The 19,389-nt window shown below is 45.4% G+C and overlaps 1 protein-coding gene across 1 annotated transcript in view; it reads left to right on the top strand.

The window, feature by feature from the left end:
- LOC128875630 (uncharacterized) overlaps positions 1-15,840 on the top strand; it is a 101,923-nt gene extending 86,083 nt beyond the window's left edge. Inside the window, exons 5-7 of the mRNA XM_054121373.1 lie at positions 9,131-9,303; positions 14,038-14,402; positions 14,684-15,840. Of these exons, the coding sequence (XP_053977348.1) occupies positions 9,131-9,303; positions 14,038-14,402; positions 14,684-14,895 (750 nt within the window). The 3' untranslated portion in view covers positions 14,896-15,840. The remainder of the gene's footprint in view (positions 1-9,130; positions 9,304-14,037; positions 14,403-14,683) is intronic.
- The last annotated feature ends 3,549 nt before the right edge of the window (positions 15,841-19,389 follow it).

The following is a 19,389-nucleotide window of genomic DNA, read 5'->3' as shown; positions in this document are numbered from 1 at the left end:
TGAGGTCTCGATTTCGAAAAATTCGTCGATCGTTTCGAACCGACTCGGCCGTCGTTGCAATTTGTCACGATTCCCTGTCCGACGGGTCGATCGTACGGTCACCCGTCGGGGTTCGGGATTCGTCGGGTGGAAGTAAACGACGGAAAATTACCAGCAATTATTAAATTACAGCGACAACTGCGGCTGTAATTATCGCCGCTGTTGAGATTATAGATTTTACGCTGGCAAAATCCATTTAATGTCGGACGCCGGGTACGCACGAACCCGCGATTCTGTATATCCTACCATCGCGAAAAACCGTTCTATCGATTCGCGACTCTCGTTACGCGTAGCAAAAACGAAGAATATTTCTTTTTCGTTGGCGACGAGCGTTGCTCGGCACCCGTCGAACGTCAAACAGAACTTCCTGCACGCTTCGACGACGTCAACGTCGCTAGAAATAATAACTAAATCGCAATCGTAAAAGTAGCAAAGTAAGCATTAAAAAACGTATTAATTGCAAACATCGTTGTTTAATATCGATTACATCGTACAGGGACTCGCATCATCCTCGGGGAGGATTAATATGGATAAACTCGACGGTGGCGAGCACGGGGTACCTTCGCATTCATTTCCATTCATCCATCCCCCGTCTTCGTTCGATCGCGTAAACGAACGTCGACGTGTATAATCGAAACAGTTAATTTAAAAGTTCATCAGAACGAGGTCCAAAAACGAGCACAGTGAGTTCGCGGCCTCTGAATAAAAAGCTCACGCTCGCCACCACCGCAGAGAGCAATTACTTTTGCAATTATTTTTAATAAACTCTCAAGAATTAATTGCGCTAACCCCGACGCAAACGAAGAACGGGCACAAAGCTTTCTCGCGCGGTCGAATGCGAGGAATCCCGTCAGCCTGGCAGACGCGTTTTTCGACCATGAAAAAGTTGTATTCGTGCAGACGGAAAATGCATTTTTGCACTATGCGCTACGAATTACGAACGAGGAAAAGAAAGTCGACGGTAAAGTCGGCCGTTGTTCCAGTATTAAACCTTCGATAACGAAATAGGCGTACGACGCGACGCAATTTTCGTTACAATTGGAAATGGAACTACTCTTCGCGACAAAAGAAGCGAGAGTAAAATACGAAACGAAACATTAGTAGAGAGTTTTTCTTTTTTTTTTTTTTCGAAAAATGATCAGGAGAGCGACGCGAAGCGAAAGCCGCGAGACAACTCTGGCTTTTAAACGTCACGTTTTCCTCCGCGAGTCATCTCGGGACACGTTCGGTGCACATGCACGTGAATGCACTCGAAAAGAGCTTCGCGCGGTACAGCGTGCGAGTTATTGGTTTCGGGCAAATACAATAGGCGAACACGATTGACGTTACGATACTTGCTCCGCTGCTCTTTCCTCGTAGCAATGATTTAAAAGGCTCTCCGTTGGACCCTTTTTTTCTCTTTCTCGTTTCACTCGAATACAAGATATTTCTGTGTTGTTTAAAAGAAAGAAAGTTACTCGAGCTTGCGTTGAATCATCGAAGCTCTAATCTAACCGATAATCTTGTTTAACGAACGAAACGTTTAAATAGAAAAAGCGCCCGATATACGTTTCAACGGCGCGGCGTAAAAATCCCAACGACGAACGATAAGCGAACGAAACGGTCGAAAGGTAAAATTTCAATCTCGAGCGGGCCAATCAGCGAATGGTGTATGGGGTGGTGTGCGTCATGTGTGCATAAAACATTAAATACAAACGTCACGGATGCGAACAAAAAGCCCGTGATCCAGAGAGTTTGCATGCATTAATAATAATAAATTGTGTCGGCCACGGTGGAACTCGAAGGGGGAACCTGGTGTTTCGCGGACGCGTTAATAATACGCGTGCTGTTGTCACGACGCTAATTCCGCGTTGTCATTCTAATCGATCCGACCGTTCAATAATTCCATCTACATCAATGTAATTGTACGCGGCCGGCCTCGATCGTTCGCAACGATTCCGCTTCCAGTTCCGCTTTCATTATTTCGCCAGCGATTCTGCTGTTCTCGGCCGCGATAACATCTCGCACCGAAACGGCCGAGCCGCTTCGCGAAATTGACGTCTGCATGAAACCGCAACCGACAAAAAATTCCAACTGCACCAAAATTCTCCGATACCTTGGAAAAGTAAGCTTTTATGGAAAGCTATGGAACAGTGGTTTCTAAACATTTTAAAGGGTACTTTGCTTCGTAGAATGTAGAAATGGTGACTCGAACCCTTGGAAAGCCCGAAAATCGAAGATCGAGACGAGAGAAAATTGACTCGACGAGCTCCCGAGATCGGTAGTTCGTTTAGACGAATGGATGTTCTTGCAGCGAGGCTGGCCGTTCGATTAGCTGAACCATCGGCCGAAAGTAACTCGGCCAGGGGAAGTTGATCGTCGAAAAGGAATAACGAGTAACGCGTGCGAATTTGTGTATCGCTTGCGGCCAGGTTTTATAAGGAAGAGCATATACGACCCGCAGACGGACTGCAGTGTCGCGGGGGATCGTCCGAAGAGGAATGGCGGTCGCAGGACACTCGGTGGACCTCGGCGACCACAGATTTATGAGAGCCCAGCTACGCTACTGCAACGAGAATTTCGAATGTTTTGCGGCGTTACCGGTGGAAAATAATGTGGTGTAGTATTTCACCGGCTTAATTACGTTTTGCGGATAATTGATTAGAATGCAAGATCCTGTCGCTGCCGTAAGTCACTCGAGACCGACGATGAACATTGAAGCGAAACGAAAGCATCTCGGTCCCGTAACTATGCATCCGCTTTAAACTTTACCACACGTACGAAAGCCTGCAACGAATAGAAATCGGTAACGTGAAATGATCGACGATCGTATCCAAAAACCGAAAAGGCGAAATTTATGCGAGTTATTCGAGTTCCTCGCAAACTAAATTTTCCACCACCTGTCCCGCTGTCGAGGGCCGTTCCCTCCCGCGGTCGTGGTTGGACTTTCCGATCGCGGTAGCAGTCACTGTAACCGAATCAAAGCCTTTTTTCCGTCGGTAAAAAGCTACGTGACAGCCGCGGAAAATGGTTTTCGTACCAGCCTGTCGAGAACAGCGAGAATTCCGATCGGTTGTTAGCGCAATATGATCGAAATCGACTTTTTCGTCGTTTACTCTTCCCTGGCAAGACAAAACTTTCGCCAGTTTCCTTTGGGAGAAAATTCATTTTCAAAGAAGAAATCAATCGCGAAAAGCGTAGAGGAATTACGCAAATGAACAGAACCAAAGTTGATTCTGCTAATGCAACGTCCTTTTCCAAATGAAGCGAAGACGGGGATGCTATAACAATCTTTTACGACGCGCCGTTTCTCGATGGATTTATGCTCCAGAAGCAGTGGTATCTTTGTTTCGATGGTTTTCCGATAACTCGATTTCGCGATCGCGTCTCGAATCGCCATGGAAAGGATTAAAAAGTATTCGATAACGATCGAGCGTCTCTTATTCCGAAATGGATGTCTATCGTTCATCTGTTGGTTATAGTTATAAATATTGATTGCGTTTAAGTATTTATCGATAATAACGAGTTATTGTTTGGCAAGAGGAAAGTGTCGCTCGTGACGCTGCGCCGGATGAAAGCGTTAATGGGCGACAGGGTGGAAATTAATTTACATGAAAAGCTAATTTCGGAACAATGGTCATCGTAGAATATGCTATGGCGGGGCATCCGTTTGCGAGTGATTTAAATTTTAATTGCAAAATTTATCATCGCGAACATTGACGACTCGATGGAAAAAACATTCTGATTTTAAGGGGGGATTCCAGTGTAACAGGTTCAAAAAGTCGAATTTTTTTTTTTTCTTTTTGCATAAATCAAAAGTACAATATTTCAAGAATCTGTTCCAAAAGTGGCATCGCAATTAGGATCGAAGTAACGTAATTACCTTGACTCGAGTAATTAAACCGTACCCGTGAACCGTACTCGAACTCGTAGCGTATTATAGATCCAAGGTTGGGTGAAAATTTAGTTAACGGGTTACATTTTACTTTTGCAGACTGAAAATAGTTTCGTTTCACGTACAGCCCAATTACTCCCACGAAAAACATTCCAAGTTTGTAAGTCAATCAGCGAACTATTCGGAAGCCAAAGTTGAAGGAATCGCGCGCGGCTTGCGGACATACATAGTTTTCGCGTTAAGTCGTGGCTCGAACATGCCGATATCGTCAGGAGGAAGGCTAACCATACTCTATTACCGGTTAAATTAAGTCAATAGACGGTCGCTGATTCGAGAACTCCACCCTGCTACTCCTACGAATTGTTCCAGTTTACCAGTCGAAACGGTCGCGGAGACCCGTGTACCTGGCCAAGTTTCCTTTGTATTCCAACGATTCGCACAAATAGAGTATTATGCAATTACCCTTTGGAGTCAAACTTCTCCCCGCTAAAATATCTCGCGATTCAATTCCCATACAATCAACCAGTGCGCGTTTTACTTTCCCAACTGTTGAATACGACGACTTTTAGCATCTTTCGATGCTAAATCTTTCGAGCCCCGATGTCGTAAAATTCCTGAATAAAATAAACGGCACGAAATTTTGTTTTTAGCGTTGAAACTTTCAGTTAGGAAATTTGATAAGTTCGAAGATAACACCAGGAAAGTTCTGCAACAACGTCGACAACTTTTATTTAAATATCGGGTAAACTCGTCGTCGGGTGAGAAGTTGGTCGAGGGCAGAATGAAAACGTTGGAGGTTCATTTCGACGCGCATCTCGTCGCGTCGAAACTACCGGGAAGTGGATGAAAGCCGAAGGATGCTTCTTCTCGGTTACACGTACGCGTCACCGTCTAATTTCAAATTCTCGAAGCGTGCAAGAGATGACGTGATCCGCCAACGTATAACTTTGTACGGCCACCTTCGAGAAACGCGAACCGGCCGCAACGTTACAGCCCTGTCCCGGAAGTAATAACACTCCGAAACTCGTGTTTCTGCGAGCACGGTACGGCTGATTCCACGCACACCCTCGGAAACATGCGAGCCTCCGAAACGCTGGAGCGTTTTGGCCAGACGGAAACTCGTGTGAACGGACGACCAACATCGTTTCCAAAAGGAGAAATGGAAAATTTATGGGGAGTCGTAGGAAATTTGAAGAGTTTTCCCTGGTACCGTACTCGCGCCGACGCCTAACAGTATCGAAATCCGCAAGAGAGTCGAATAACGAACGAAACACAAACGAAAGAAAACTGTCGAGCGCACGGTTATATCGGTAAAATGAATCTTATTTTGATATCCGATTTCGTAGTAACGATACTTTATTTTCCCAAAACGCATACGCACTCCGAGCGAAGAGAGCACGCATTAGCAACGATATTATCGCATAAAGCGTGCTCCCAATTCCACACACATCGGAAATACATCGAACGAAGGTATCGCGTGTCGCGCGTGTGTTTATTACAAATTTCCGCCGCGGTACCACCGAACGTTCGGAACACGGTGCAAAACAAACGGACATTTCACCCGCAAAATCACGTCCGTGCAAATACGGAGCAGCCTCGAGAATCACCGAGGGAAACTATGTGTATGATGTGTATGTGTGTATGTTTGTATATGTAGGTATCGCGCGCGGCCACGTTGGAAGTGCATTCACTTGGACGAACCTCGGAGAGAGAATTTCAGCGTCCGTCGTGGGCTTCGCAAACACAGACACCGAATTCGCCTACACTTGAAGGAGATCCCTCGATCGAAAACGGCGATCGTAGAACTTTACGGAAGCATTCGAGTGGTAAAACCTAAAGTGCTGCGCGCTGCATTCGGTGATGCAAGAGCCAAGGGCAGCCAAGGTGCTTTCATAGAAATCGATAAAGGAATGGACCCCGTAAAGCGACTCGAAACTCCTTTAGAATGACTCGTTCGAGATAGTGCAAAGATGTAATGAAGCTACCATTCGCGGTAAGAGGACTCTCGATTCGACGAACTCGAAGACTGGCCGCTGCTCGGAGTAATTAAGAAGAACGCTTCTCTGGAACTGCACGGTAGAGATGACAAACGAACGAAGAGAAGGCCGCCCTGTTCGGTTTACTGGTCGCGGTAACGTTTCGATCATCGATGAAGCCTGAAAAAGCAGCAACAACGGGAAGAGGTTACTCGGAGAGGTGAATTCGTTGTCGCGGCACGCCCCGCCGCCCCAAAAACTGATCGCCGAAATTTATGCGAGTTGTTCTAGTTGGCGAGAGTAAATACACGGACCTCCATCTCTTCGCAGCCAGTGGCCCCGAGCCACCTGCACGATCCATTGGTTTTGCGCGCGAGTTTCCGGTGCGCGCCGGTGTATATTCTCGCGTAGATTAGGTTTCGTGCGACACGGGCCGCTAATGAACGAGGAGGTATCGTTTGCACGGAAACTGGACGGGGAGAAAATTTTCAAATTTGTGTTTACGCCCCGAGGCCAACCAACCCTTTTGCCCTCCACCCTTTCACCCTCGATGTTCCTCCCGTTTGCTCGCCAACGTTCGCTGCTGCTACGTGCAAACGAACGCGTAAATGCATCGCTCGTAAATACGAGTCGACTGTTTTCATTCGAAGGGTAGATACGGTGCCGGGTTTTATTTACAATCGCATCGTTTTCATCTCCATAAATACGCGTAACAGACACTAAAATCAAAATTTTTTTATTAAAAGAACCCGGAGGAACACCTATGCCCTTGTTTCGCGAGTGTCCCCCGGGAAGGACGAGAAATCGCAAGTGCCTGCAGAGAAAGAAAAACAAAGGCGGTGGATGGGAAATAAGTAGAGGCAAAAAGGCGCGTCGATGTCTGGAAGGAAATGTAGAAGGCACAAAGCGAAAACTCGCCCACAGCGGGCTCCGGTATGGCTGGAACGCGCCCGAGGTAATTTTCTCAGTCACGTACAGGTAGGTATGTTTTCGTTGGTAATATCAACCCTCCGTGCCATCGGCTACAGCCCCCATTCACGATTCCGTTTTCTCCGTAGCCAGCCAGACTTTTTGTCTATTCGGACGTTCGCGATCTCGTAGGATAAGAAAGAAAAGTGGCGCGAGAGGATTCGGACTTGTAACGAGAAAACGTATTCGATTTTCTAAATCCTCGCTTCCTCGTGTCTGGGAATCACGTGTATACGGGGTGAACGACGAGATGTAGCAGGTTGGAAAGCAACTCGATCGGCTGTATCGTCGACGAGACATCGTACAAGCGAATAGTTGTAATTCGAAATCCCCCTGCATCGTTTTAGTAGATATTCTCTCCCGATCTCCCTGTGTCCAAGTCCAACCTATTCGAGCATCGTTGACAATTAGTCGAAAAACCGTCGTTCTCCAAACAACGTCAATTAGAGATTATTACCAATCGAGAACCACGAACCGATCGCAAGAAACACTCTGAAAAGCGAAGATACGAGGTTTATTAACCTTTTTCTCGCGATCTTTTTGCCTCGTAGTCGCATCCCGGACTATACGAACCCGTACTTCTGCTGCAGACCCTGATAATCGATTGGAAACCATAATTGGAAGCTGCCACCGTACGTGAAACAATTAATTAGACCTTAATTAGCACTCGGCCCAGTTTCAAAGTCCCGACGACGCGGCGCGGGCGGCTCGGTTCCAGAGCAAGCTGGGACTTCGTCATCGTATTACCCTCGAAAACTCGGTGGAAGAGATAAAGGGACGGGTTTCGTACGTCCTATTTAATCCCTTCGCTCGACGCTGACGAGACCTTATCGCCGTGTAATTATCTTCGCGCCCTGTAAAATACGATACAGCTAATTCTCCCCGATAAAGTTAATTACTCCTCGTCTATCTAAAATACCCGGACATCAAAAAATGTTCAAGCTGGGGAAAAATTCGTGCGTTTATACGAGAGTCCTTGATTGACTTTGCAGGATTCCAAGTTCGACGAAGAAGACCTTTTGTTAATTTGTGTAGGTGCGAGTACTCACAATTATCGCGAACCAGGTCATCGACTTTTATCGCGCCAACGACTCAAAATCAGCTACGAAAGAGACCCTCGTCGTGTGTTCGCCTCGATAATCGTGGCGAACTTTTCTCCTCTTTGGATACCGTTGCTGACGAAACCAACCTGCTGTCCTTCTGTATGATCGTAGAGCGAAAAAAAGGTTCCTATCGGATCAAAGGCACACATAGGAACATCGCCTGTAATTCGGTTGAACCGATCAACCCGACCCGATGAATCGCGACTATGAATCGATACCTCGTCGCGAAGCATGTCCCTTGGGACCCTCCGTACGAGAACTAATCACGGAGTGGAAAGCCGAACGTGTGGGTTCCCGACACGGTTGGATTGCCACTTTTGAAAATTTCGTTCGACAACGTTGGCCGAATTTTTCGAGTCTGCCGATGGGCTCGAAATTTCACACGTGTCTGTGCGATCGCGTGGATAGCATTTGTAACGGATAGAATCTTGTTACACGTTAACTCGAAATCCTTGACGATACTGTATTTCGTTCCACCATACTTTGCATTTGCATTCGTCGTTCGAACACCTAACGAAGAGAACCAACCAGACAGCTGGATCGCGTAGCCACAGAATTCGAGTTTCCTGCTCGAGAATACCAGCGCCTGGTAAACTGTTTCGCGATTATTCGGTTCGTCACGACTGGTTATTATCCAACGGCATTGCTGGATAATTTAGGTGCGCTTTGTTCTCGCGAGAATGCACAAAGTTCAACGCTGAGCTCACCTTGAAGCCAGGCGACTATTGGACTCGGTTCCGTCGATACAAATTTCGAAAGTGATGATGAAGCAACGTTCCGCAGGAGTTCGGGCAGTTTAAAATGACTGCTTCCTCGGCGCTTCGTAGCCAAGCTGCAAGCCGTGCACCCGGATACGATATAAATTTATATTATAAACTTTGAAAGAAACAGAAACAGATGCTTGGTCAAGTTTCGCGTGAAAGAATTACAGGAAATAGTAAATTATCGTTTTACAAGGACTTGGTCGGCAACAAAATCGCTTAAACTGGACGTTTTAAAAGTGCGCTAAAACATGCGAAATACATTATTTTTCATCGTACTTTAAAACGAAGCGACTACGTAATGAGGCAAAATGAACGGGAATTCGAGCTACAGAGCGGGAATTCTGCTAATATCGAGTGCGTCCAGGGAATATTTCTCATACAGACCACATTTTTCGTGTGTTACAGCTACGAGAGTACACGTTAACCGAAACGTATCACGAAGACGATGTCGAGGTGGAATTCGTCAGCAACGACAATCTACTAGCGAACAATCCGACCCCCAGGGGAATCGATCCGAACAGAGACCTGAACGAGGCCATCGCCGAGGAACGAAAGGAAATGGACACTCAGAGATACAGGTACGTTCCCTGTCCCCTTTATTTTCGTCGAATTTCTTCCCTCGAATCGAACGCATCCAATATATTACATTAAATACAATATTTCGGAAACGGTATTTCCTAAACGTACGAACGATAGACATCGATCAAACTCCGAAACCACGAAAATTACCCTACACGTTGGCGAATAGTATCGATAGATGCGTCAAAGGCTGAGAAGAATTAATAAAATTTCACCACTGCGTCTAAGAAGTTATACTTCTAACGCGCGACATTCCACGCACCCACTTTTTTTCTCTTCTTCATTTTCTTTTACATATTATTTATCCATCGTAAACCATCGATTCCATGCAAATGCAATAACCGCGTCCGCGAATCGTATATGTTTCCTTCGATCCCTTGAGTCACCAATAAATGTACATATACGTTTGACATCCAATGCCACGGTAACGATATTACCTTCCGCGGACTTGTCGATTCTCAGTAGCAATTTCTACGATACGTCTGGACAAACTGGACTGTCCTTATCGTTGTAATATTCCTTCGCTCTATACTTTCCTCTCCATCTTCGCCTCGTCGACCCTTTTCGGAAACAGCAATTTTTATTTAATCAGAACACGTTCGTTGCGCGGTATCAACACGACGAACCAATATAACGTTAAGACGATTGAGGTGAGACGGGAGAGTAGCAGTCAAGTTATCGGAAGAGACGATTAAAGCTGTCTGAAGGACCGACGAAAGTGCTGGAATTTGAATTCGATAGATTCGTTGAAGAAGCAGACTAATTCTCTAAAATTGAAGCAAATAATTTGGAATTCATTCGTCAACGGGTATACGTTGCTTATGTTAATCGTTTAATTGCTGCACTCGAATATAACGAAACGCGTATAAACGATACTATTCGAGATGCTCCTAAATTAACTGTTTACAATTATAATTCTTACATCGCAAATTATTAAATTAATTCCGCATAGAGGCATTTTCTACTACCGTTTAATTCACCAGTGAAAATGTTTAAGGATTATTTAACAAATTTCAAATTTCAACACTCGGTGTAGGTCACCCGTAAATTTGGAAAGAGTAAATCAACAAACCACGCGCCTCCTGTGTTTCAAATTTAAATACACTCCGTTTCCAAATTTGCCAGCAAAATTGTGGGACGTATGCTAATCCTCGTTGCATCCTATTCTTTTTATTTACATTAAAAAAAACTTACGCGTTCCATGTAATCGAGCTCAAACTTTCGTAAAACGTTCTTAACGTTTCCATTTAACACTCGATGTAAAAGTTACAAGAAAATCTCTGCCCTCGTAACGACGCACGATCAAATCGACAAGCCAGGGAATAGCGCCGCAGTATTTTTAAAAAAAAGACCCCCCTTAGCGATCGATCGATCGAACGAATGTTTTTTGTCCCGACAATGGGAAATTGTTTTTCGAAACACCGTGATACCCGACGCTGGTACAGCAACGACAAGCGTAAAATACGTTGCTCCGGGCCGCGAAACTTTTAACCAAATTGGAGCGCCGTCGAACAGTGAATTTATTTTTTATTTCGCAGCTTATACAAAATGTTTTTTCTCTTCGCGGACGGTACCTCGAAAGCGCAACGCCTCGATCAAACGTACTGTTTTTCCTGTTAGCTCGACGCAAATTTTTCAACCTACGTTTTCGTAACAAATAATCGTAACTCAACAACCCGTTTCTCTCCGTAAAATTGATTCGAATATTAACGACAAGTTCCATAGAGGCCGTAGCGTTTCATAACAATTGAAAGAAGTACGCGACTCACGCGAATAGATATAATAATCCATTGAAAGGAAGACTTTAGAAACGTTTCCGCGGATGACGGCTGCCCGAACAATGTTGCTTCACGGTAAAAAGAAGCCTGTTATTGGACAATGAGGCTGCATCGAACAATACTTGGTACAGTATCCTAGTCGCCTATTCACAAAAGTGGCCCACTTTTTCCTCTAAATAGAATAACGGGAAAAGGAAACTCTATTCTTGTCGGCTTTCGACGCTACCTGGCCAGCCAACAGTGGCGACTCACAGTGTCTTCGATTTCACCGAGGATGAACTGACAGGTACCCCAAACAAGGGTAAAAATGGGACAGGGAAAATCGACCAAGATGCCAGTTGCGCTGCCTGTTGGAATCGACGTATAGTTGGAATTTCGCCAGCTCCGCTAGCACGAAAACCATTATCAGAAACGACAATTGGTTGTCGCAGCTATTTAGAGATATTTAGGAGCAAGAGTGCGTGTAGATTTTGGAGTCGATCTTCGAGAACCGCTGAAATACAACAAATAAAAGGATGCTATTATTCGCGGCACAGATCTCGACGCACGGTGTCGCGAAACGGTGCGGCGGTATGCATACCGATTAATTCGAAGAAAAAACATTGCAGATACCGTAAGACGTTGGTGAATTTTTCAAACGAAACTTCTCCGTACCCTTGAGGAACGTGTTCCGCGCGCGTCGCCAACTGTTTTTGCATTTTTTACGGAGCAACGCGACACAACGCGGACCGGAAGCGCCCACCAGCACGGAATTTACGTCAGCTGTCGGACGCGAATTTATGCCCGTGCGCGCATTTGCATTTTAAAATTGTTGGTCGGACGACACAACGCGGTAATGAGTAATCTGAATTGCAAATCCTATATAATAACCGTATTTTCGTAAATATATTTTCAATTACACCTGCGAAGGTGACGTTTCGCTTAATTGATTTTCGTTTATACGGTAAACGCGCGTTACAAATTTATTTGCTCGCAGGTTAACGGAAACATCCATGTATCAAGGAAATCGCGGTTGTTTGTTAAAAGCTTGCGCACGGATCGGCACGACCAATCTCGCCACGAGTTAATCTTGTTCGTCGATCACTTATGAAAAGCTCGCTTTGTTTCGCCGTTTCCGATCTTGCTTTGCGATGAAAACAAACGCGAGTAAGCGCAAACACAGAGCTGTTGATCCACGGCTGCTTTCGCCAATTCAAACGTTCCGAGCGATCTTCCGCGCCAAAGGAAACGACCACCGCACCGCCATCGTGGCATTACTCCGTTTCTGTCAAACGATTAATGGCCTACGCTAGATTAAATTAAACTCTAGCGCTTCTGTTTTCGTCTAGGCTCCGATTACAAATCTATATAACCTACTTGTCTACTAAAATATAAACTACGAAGCTAGCGGAATCGAGATGAACGTCAAAGACCGTTTCGTGAATAAAACCGTTTGTTTTCGTGACGATACGTTAACGGCGGACTCCGCAAAAATGTGAGGCATTCTCCTCTTGATTCGGTTGTGCCGTTTTCACTTGGGGAAAAAAGTAATTAAATTCCAGAGGGTGGAACCGTACTTTATTTCGCTGTTTTACGCGAAGTTTAAAGCTCCAAGTGGGAGGAGAAGGGAGGGTGTAGGTAAAAAGAAAGTGAAAAATAGTTCTGCCGGATCCGCGTAAATGTAAATAACCGTGCAAGGTAAATAAACGACGTCCACAATTTTTAATATTAACGAGACCATTAATAATAAGGGACGACGTAAATGAGCTCCGCGAAGGAAGGTTCGCGCTCGGTTCCTCGCGATGCCGTTCGCTCGTGATACAAGTCCTGGCGTGCCGTCTGAAAAATTCATTTTCACATTTGTCGACACGAGTTGCCTCTCGTTGTGCGACAAAAAAATCACGTTCCGATCGATTCTCGCAGATGCGCGTTTCCCCGTCAATCGAAAGACAGAAAATAAAACGTAAAACAAATTTTTGGAGCGTCTGGTTCTCCTTGATAAAGCTCTAAATAATTTTCGGTACGCGAGATTCGTGTTCCTCGTCGGAAATTTGATCCCACGCGAAGACCAGTGACGTCCAATACCGAGAAACACGAGAAGATCGAACATTCCTACGAGCCGAGTGGAAGGATGGAAGACTGCAGCGAAGAGATGAATAAATTTCGGTAGTGAAACGCGAATCGCTCTTCTTTCTTCTTTCTTCTTTCTTCTTTCTTTCCCTTGTTTCCCTCTTGTCTGAGCCTGCTCGTTTCACCTTTTCGGTTTCCCTCGCAGTTGATGCCACGACTCTCGTTACGTACGCGCGTAGACATAGCAACCATAAATCAACTCTCGAAATTGTTTTCGAAGCTCATCCCGGATTCAGCAAATCGATACGCAGAAATTCGAGCAACAACTCGTGACATCGTACACCGGAAAATATCTCGAATAACGTGGTCAAAAGTTTAGCGTAAAATGTGGTAGGGAAGGTAGGATATATATGTATAAACAATACCTTGTTTACCACAAGCATTGCCTATCATTACCAAATAGTATATCAAAGTTTATGATCGTTCTGTTAATGTAGTCTGCGAGGCTCTAAGTTTACAGCTCAACATTTCGGGACGAACGCGTATTATTTAGTATGTACGCGACCTCGCGACAACAAGCGCAACGACAACGCATCGTTGCCTCGCGATTCCGATAATTTTCTACCTGGAAAAATAACCAAGAGCGGAATAGACGATCGTATCGAACCCCGTCTGATGTATGCTAAAGCGTTCCTGAGCGTCGAGGGCATTTGAATCGATTTTACGAGAGAAAGTAGGAGAAGGAATTTTCATGAATCCTTGTCTACCAACGATGTTTTCGTTAAGATATCGTCTGCCTTTGGAAAAAGCATAAAAGTATACGCTTCGATTTAACAATAAGACTCGAAAAACTTGTCACCTATATTGATTCGAACGGTATCTTTAAGCGATCGATCTCTGTCGAAGGTACTGGACAACTACTGGAAACGGGCAAGCGGTGACGGACGTTCCACGGGACAATAAAGCAGCAATCATGGATAGCATCGCGTCATCGTACGGATTGCAAAGGCCAAGACTCGCCGCAACACCCGCCCCTAAATTCTCCAAATACAATGGGAAGACGGGTTGGTCGTATTATCAGAAGTACAAGCAGACAGCGGAGGCGCAGAAGGCTCAAATCTTCGAGGACATCCAGAGGAAGATCGCGAACGCGACCAACGGAAACGGTCTCGGTCATTCGTGGAATTCTACCGACATTACCCCCCAACGTCAGCACAGGCTCAGAATGAAGCATCACAGACTGACGTCGAAAGGGAAACGCTTAAAAACGCGTGAGTATTACATAAAAAAAATGTAATTTTCGAACGAGACAGGTTACGGTTCGAGTTCGTCATATATTTTTCGATCGACGGACTGGACGTACGTTTGTACGCCAAAAGCCTTACTCGTCCTCTTCTCGAATCATCCGACCGGCATCCGAGATTTCGTTCGACAGGCGCGGTCGATCGAACGTTGATCGGAGCTCGATTAAGATTCGCCTTTAAATCCGAATCTTAAGTTGAACCGGAGTTTGTTCGGCAGACCGAGTAAGAATGGTGCTCGATTGTTCCAGGTCCTCCGAGAGACTGTAAGGTCGGAGAATGGGGTCCGTGGAGTGCCTGTAGTCGTAGCTGCGGGGTTGGGGAAACCCAAAGGACGCGGAAGATAACGATAAAACCCCGCCGCGGCGGATCGTCGTGTCCTCCATTGAAGGAGACCAAGTGGTGCGGTAGCGCGAGCCCCTGCTCCGACGGCAAATCCATCGTGGACGGCTATCAATGGTAGTCGCCGTTGTCGTCGTCGTCGTCGTCGTCGGTGAATCGATCCCGTGAACGCGATCCATCGAATCGAGACGATTTACCCTGAGCGATCGGGTATGGCTGGAATTCGACAGCCTTGAGATGGATTTCGCGCGTGAAAATACCTAGACGAGCGCGGTGGATCGTCATTAGTGATCCACTAAAATGCGTCAATAACGTTATCGTAGTCGTAGCATCAAGGATTTCGTGCGGCAGAAAACGTGATGACGCGGCGTCGCGTCGGGATGCTTGATCGGCGATCGGCGTGCCGGCTTGTACCTCGAAAGTTAGCTCAATGTTTTTCAGATTCTGCGGAGCTGTCGTGGTATTAATAACGTTAGGTTCATAAAAGTACTAATCGATTCGAGCAACTCTATCGATCTGACATATATGAATCCAATTTTATTCGCAAGCAAAAATTACTCAGGTTATCGAAAAGACTCGAAAGACTTTCGAACAGCGACCATAAAAAGCGAGGATATCGCGAAATAAAATATTTTTAATATTCTTGGTAAATATGGATCGCTATTATCGATATAGTCGATACGTACATCTTCGAATGTCGAGTGAATTGTTCATAGATCGCGGATCGAGCTAACGAAAGTGGACTCCGATACATCAATTTTAATTAACTGGAGCGGATGATCTTGCGCACTCCTTGGCCTATAATTCGAGTCCTTAACGAAAGAGGAGCGGTACGACGACTCTCGAGGACGCAGACTTTCCAACGTGCTCTCAACCGATCGCCAATCATCCTTGCATTTCTCGCGCGATATTTCCTGTACGACCGAACGAACACAGAAAATTCGGACGTTCCTGATTGTATCTTGTCGGTCCGATCGAGCTTATTTCCCACATAACTTTCTCGGTTACATCGGAGTATATTACACTCGACGTTCTCCGGTCTTTAAAAGTTTTCGATATCGATAAAACCGTCGATGACTTCGAAAAGGATTAATTAAATCAAACAAAAATAAACACGAAACAAGTAAAAAATAAGAAAGATCGGTAACCCGAAATTTATGGACCGCAATTTACGGTTCCGTGTTCGCATCCCTTTGTCGGTGCCCGTGATCCTTGGTTCTCGATTCTATTAACCCTTTAACCGCTTGCTCTCGTCTCTCGAGTAGAGTTTGCGCTTTCGTTCGAGTGTTATTTCCAGAGGATTATCGATACAGGTCTCTTTGGAATTCTCCCCTCGTTAAAAGCGTATCGAAGACGGATCCGTTGAACGGAAAATGCTGAATTGGTTTATCCGCGGTGGTAAGAATGCCGAATGCTTTCGTTTGAAAGGAATTACGCGATTGATTAAATCTATCGGCCGAAAACATTAAATTAATTCGATTTTCCGACGTCGATTGTTCGCCTCATATTCGAGTTCGGCTGAAAGGAAAGATCGATCGTCCGAAACACGGCGGTGAAAGTTTTGCGAGAAAATATCGGCTCGAGAAGGTAATTTCGCGACGCCTGTTTTCGCCTCGTCGAGTTCGCACGAGATCCCCGAACGGAGAAGAGAATACCATTTAAGAGAAGAACGTTCGTTTCGCGAAAAATCTTTCCCTCGCCGGTGCTACGATGCGTCTGTGCTCGTGGCGTGATAGGGAAATTTTTACAAAAGATATCATCAGGTACGTCTTAGGTGAGTGTATTATATCTTAGGCGTAAATTTAACGATAATAATTAACAACTAACGTTTTAATCGTAACACAATAATTTAAATAGACACGTATTAAGGCGCCCGTGAAGGGTTGTGCGCGTCGGCTTGCCCTTCTCGCCCTGTATCGTAACATTGAACGATCAAAAATCACTCGATAGAAAACTAGTCGTAATCGACGATAACCAAAAATTATCGGACTCACGAATAGCGATTCGAATCTTTGCGAAATTTCTTTGGAAAAAAATTTAAATCGATAAATTTGATCGGAAGTCGATGGTACCTAAGCTGATCCCGGAAGTTTTCCTCGAAATGAAGCAAAAGGGTTTTGCGCGGGTCAGAGGGAGGAGCGAACGCTCGTGATTTCGCTTCAGCCATGGAAGGATGGAATTTCTCGGAGCACAGACTCGACGACAGTCGGCGAAAAGGAAAGGCGCTTTAATTTCTACAGGGAAGAAGGACCAAGCCGTCGCAGTTTTAGCAGCATTAAGGATTAACGTTTTATAAACTAAACGCCCGAGGGGACGCTTTCGCGACGAAAGTTTCGACGACGGAGAGAGAAAAGGAGTAGTAGCCGGACTTTCTTTAAGAAATAAATGCGCGAGATAACAAGGAGGAGACGTTACCAAAGAAACACTCGTGTAAATGTATATTTTTTCCCTCCTTGCCGTTCCTTTTCGGCTCTCTTTCTCGTTTTCGTTCCCTCTGACACGTTTGCGTTCGACCCAGTTCGTTCGTTCCCTTCTCCGTTACTTTCGTTCGCTGGTATACACTTCGTCCTCTGTTTCTCTCTTCACTCGCGCGCGAATGGTTCTCCAGGACATACGACAAATCAATGACAGAGCGACGAAGGGAAGGAAGGAGGATGATTCTGTACAAGTCACTGTGCATTCTAGCCTCTAAGGACTTAGCGGATAGGATCTAGCCGTTAAGCAAGAACATGTAGCAATGTATAACACATAAGTTTATATTACATAATAAAATCTGTCGATAAAAATCCGTTCGAACGATATTTTTCACTTGTGACGTATGAATGATGTTCGTGTAATAATAAAGTAGCCACTATTTCAGGATGCGGTCGTGTACGATTTCGTGCCCCACATGTCCTTCTTCTTTTAGACCACTTGAAAAGTCAATGAGCGAAATCTCGAGGTTAGCACTCTTTCTGTTAGCGATCCGATCTCTCCTCGCGATCCAGTCGACGATATTAATAATCGTCCCAGCGGAGCAATTTCAACCGAAGGGTAGGTAGGCAGGCAGCGTTGGTTGTTATCACGCAACATTACCCGAAAATAAAGGACACCGTGTTTGCTGGAAGAGAGGCGAGTACAAGGACAGATACTCGGAACACAATACCTGGAAGGCGCACGGATCTTGGAGCCCCTTCTGCGCCAGATAAGAGGGTGGAAACCGCCCTATGCTCGACCCTCGGCTCTCGAAAACGAGCGACGCGCAATGACGCTGCACGAACGCTGGTCGGTTTCCCCGCTACTCGCGAATGGCTTTTATCCGCTCGCCTACAGTTAATTGTATTAATGGCGGTAGTTTCTTCCGTTTCTAACTTTTTGCCGACGGTGGCTGGATGGCTATTCGTTCTTTGGGAAATAAAATTAACCGCAAGCGGTGGAGAAAGTTGATCGAGAATTCGAAATAATGTTCGTTCGACAAAGTATCGAGCCGCGACAAAACCGATTGGCTAGATAGACCCGTAACTGTGAACCTGAAATAAGCCGCATCTTTGACTTCCACTCGTTAAAATCCATTGAATCACTGGGCCATTGTTCGGGAATGCCGACGGAAAGCTCGGAACCCAACAATGCAAATGTTTAACTAGAGAAATCAAAGGACCAGGGAGTGTCTTCTGACTTGTTAGACCAGCCCTCGGCGCGTAAACGTTTCCAGGCGAGCAAGGTTCGCGAATAACCGGTCCTTGTCCGGAGTCTCCCTCTCTTTCTCTTTTCCTGTCCGGAAGGCGTTCCGTGGATTAATTATATTAACGTTTTAATTAATCAAGCCTAAAGTTCGGAAAGGGAAACGAGGATAACTTCACGGAGACGAGGGCTGCCCCTCTTTGGGATGAGGCTTTTCTCGTTAGCGTGTTTATCTTGCTTTCGTCTATCTTTCACGTAGAGATAAACGTAGCTTTATTAAACGAACTTAAAGAAAATAGACGCGAGCGGAAACTTGGTTGCTTCTTGTTGCTTTATTATCGCGAGATCCGAGGTTCCGGTCTGGATTTCGTTTCGTCTCGTTCAAAGATTAATTAAACGAAGAAACTCGATAATAGAAACAATGGAGATATTTTTTATTTATCGTAGCGGAAGCATCGATGACAAATCTACGGTAAGGGGAAACACGAAGAACGAGCTCGACGGTGCAATGGGAGGAACCGTGTAAGGCGAGTTTGGTCGTGCGGAAGATTCGGCCACGATCCGCCGTAATTGAGATATCGTCGGTGAAACACGTGCGCCCGCTTAGAAGGTAAGGTAGTCCGGTGTTCATAAAATTAATAACCCATAAATCCGGGGGAATATCGTCGGGAAAATTACCCAGACATATATTACTCGCCGCTGGACCGACTTGCCAGCGCTTTGGCCCTGCTCGCAGTCGATACTCGAGTGGAAGACGTTCATTTTGGAGACTAAAGTATTGCGAGGAACAACCCCTTACCTCGGCCTTACGCGAAAACCACCTTCCCAAGCTTTCACAGTTCTATTATTTAAAATTGATCAAGGGGGAAGGCAAAGTATCTCAAGACGGAATCGTCAATTTTTCAGAACGTTCCCCGTTCTTGTAGAAGCTTCGCCGTTTATATTCCGCAATACA

Source organism: Hylaeus volcanicus, chromosome 4, assembly GCF_026283585.1.
Source record: "Hylaeus volcanicus isolate JK05 chromosome 4, UHH_iyHylVolc1.0_haploid, whole genome shotgun sequence".
NCBI classification, from domain to species: Eukaryota; Metazoa; Arthropoda; class Insecta; order Hymenoptera; family Colletidae; genus Hylaeus; species Hylaeus volcanicus.
The sequence above is the reverse complement of the archived record's forward strand: the minus strand, read 5'-3'. Positions and strand labels throughout refer to the sequence as shown.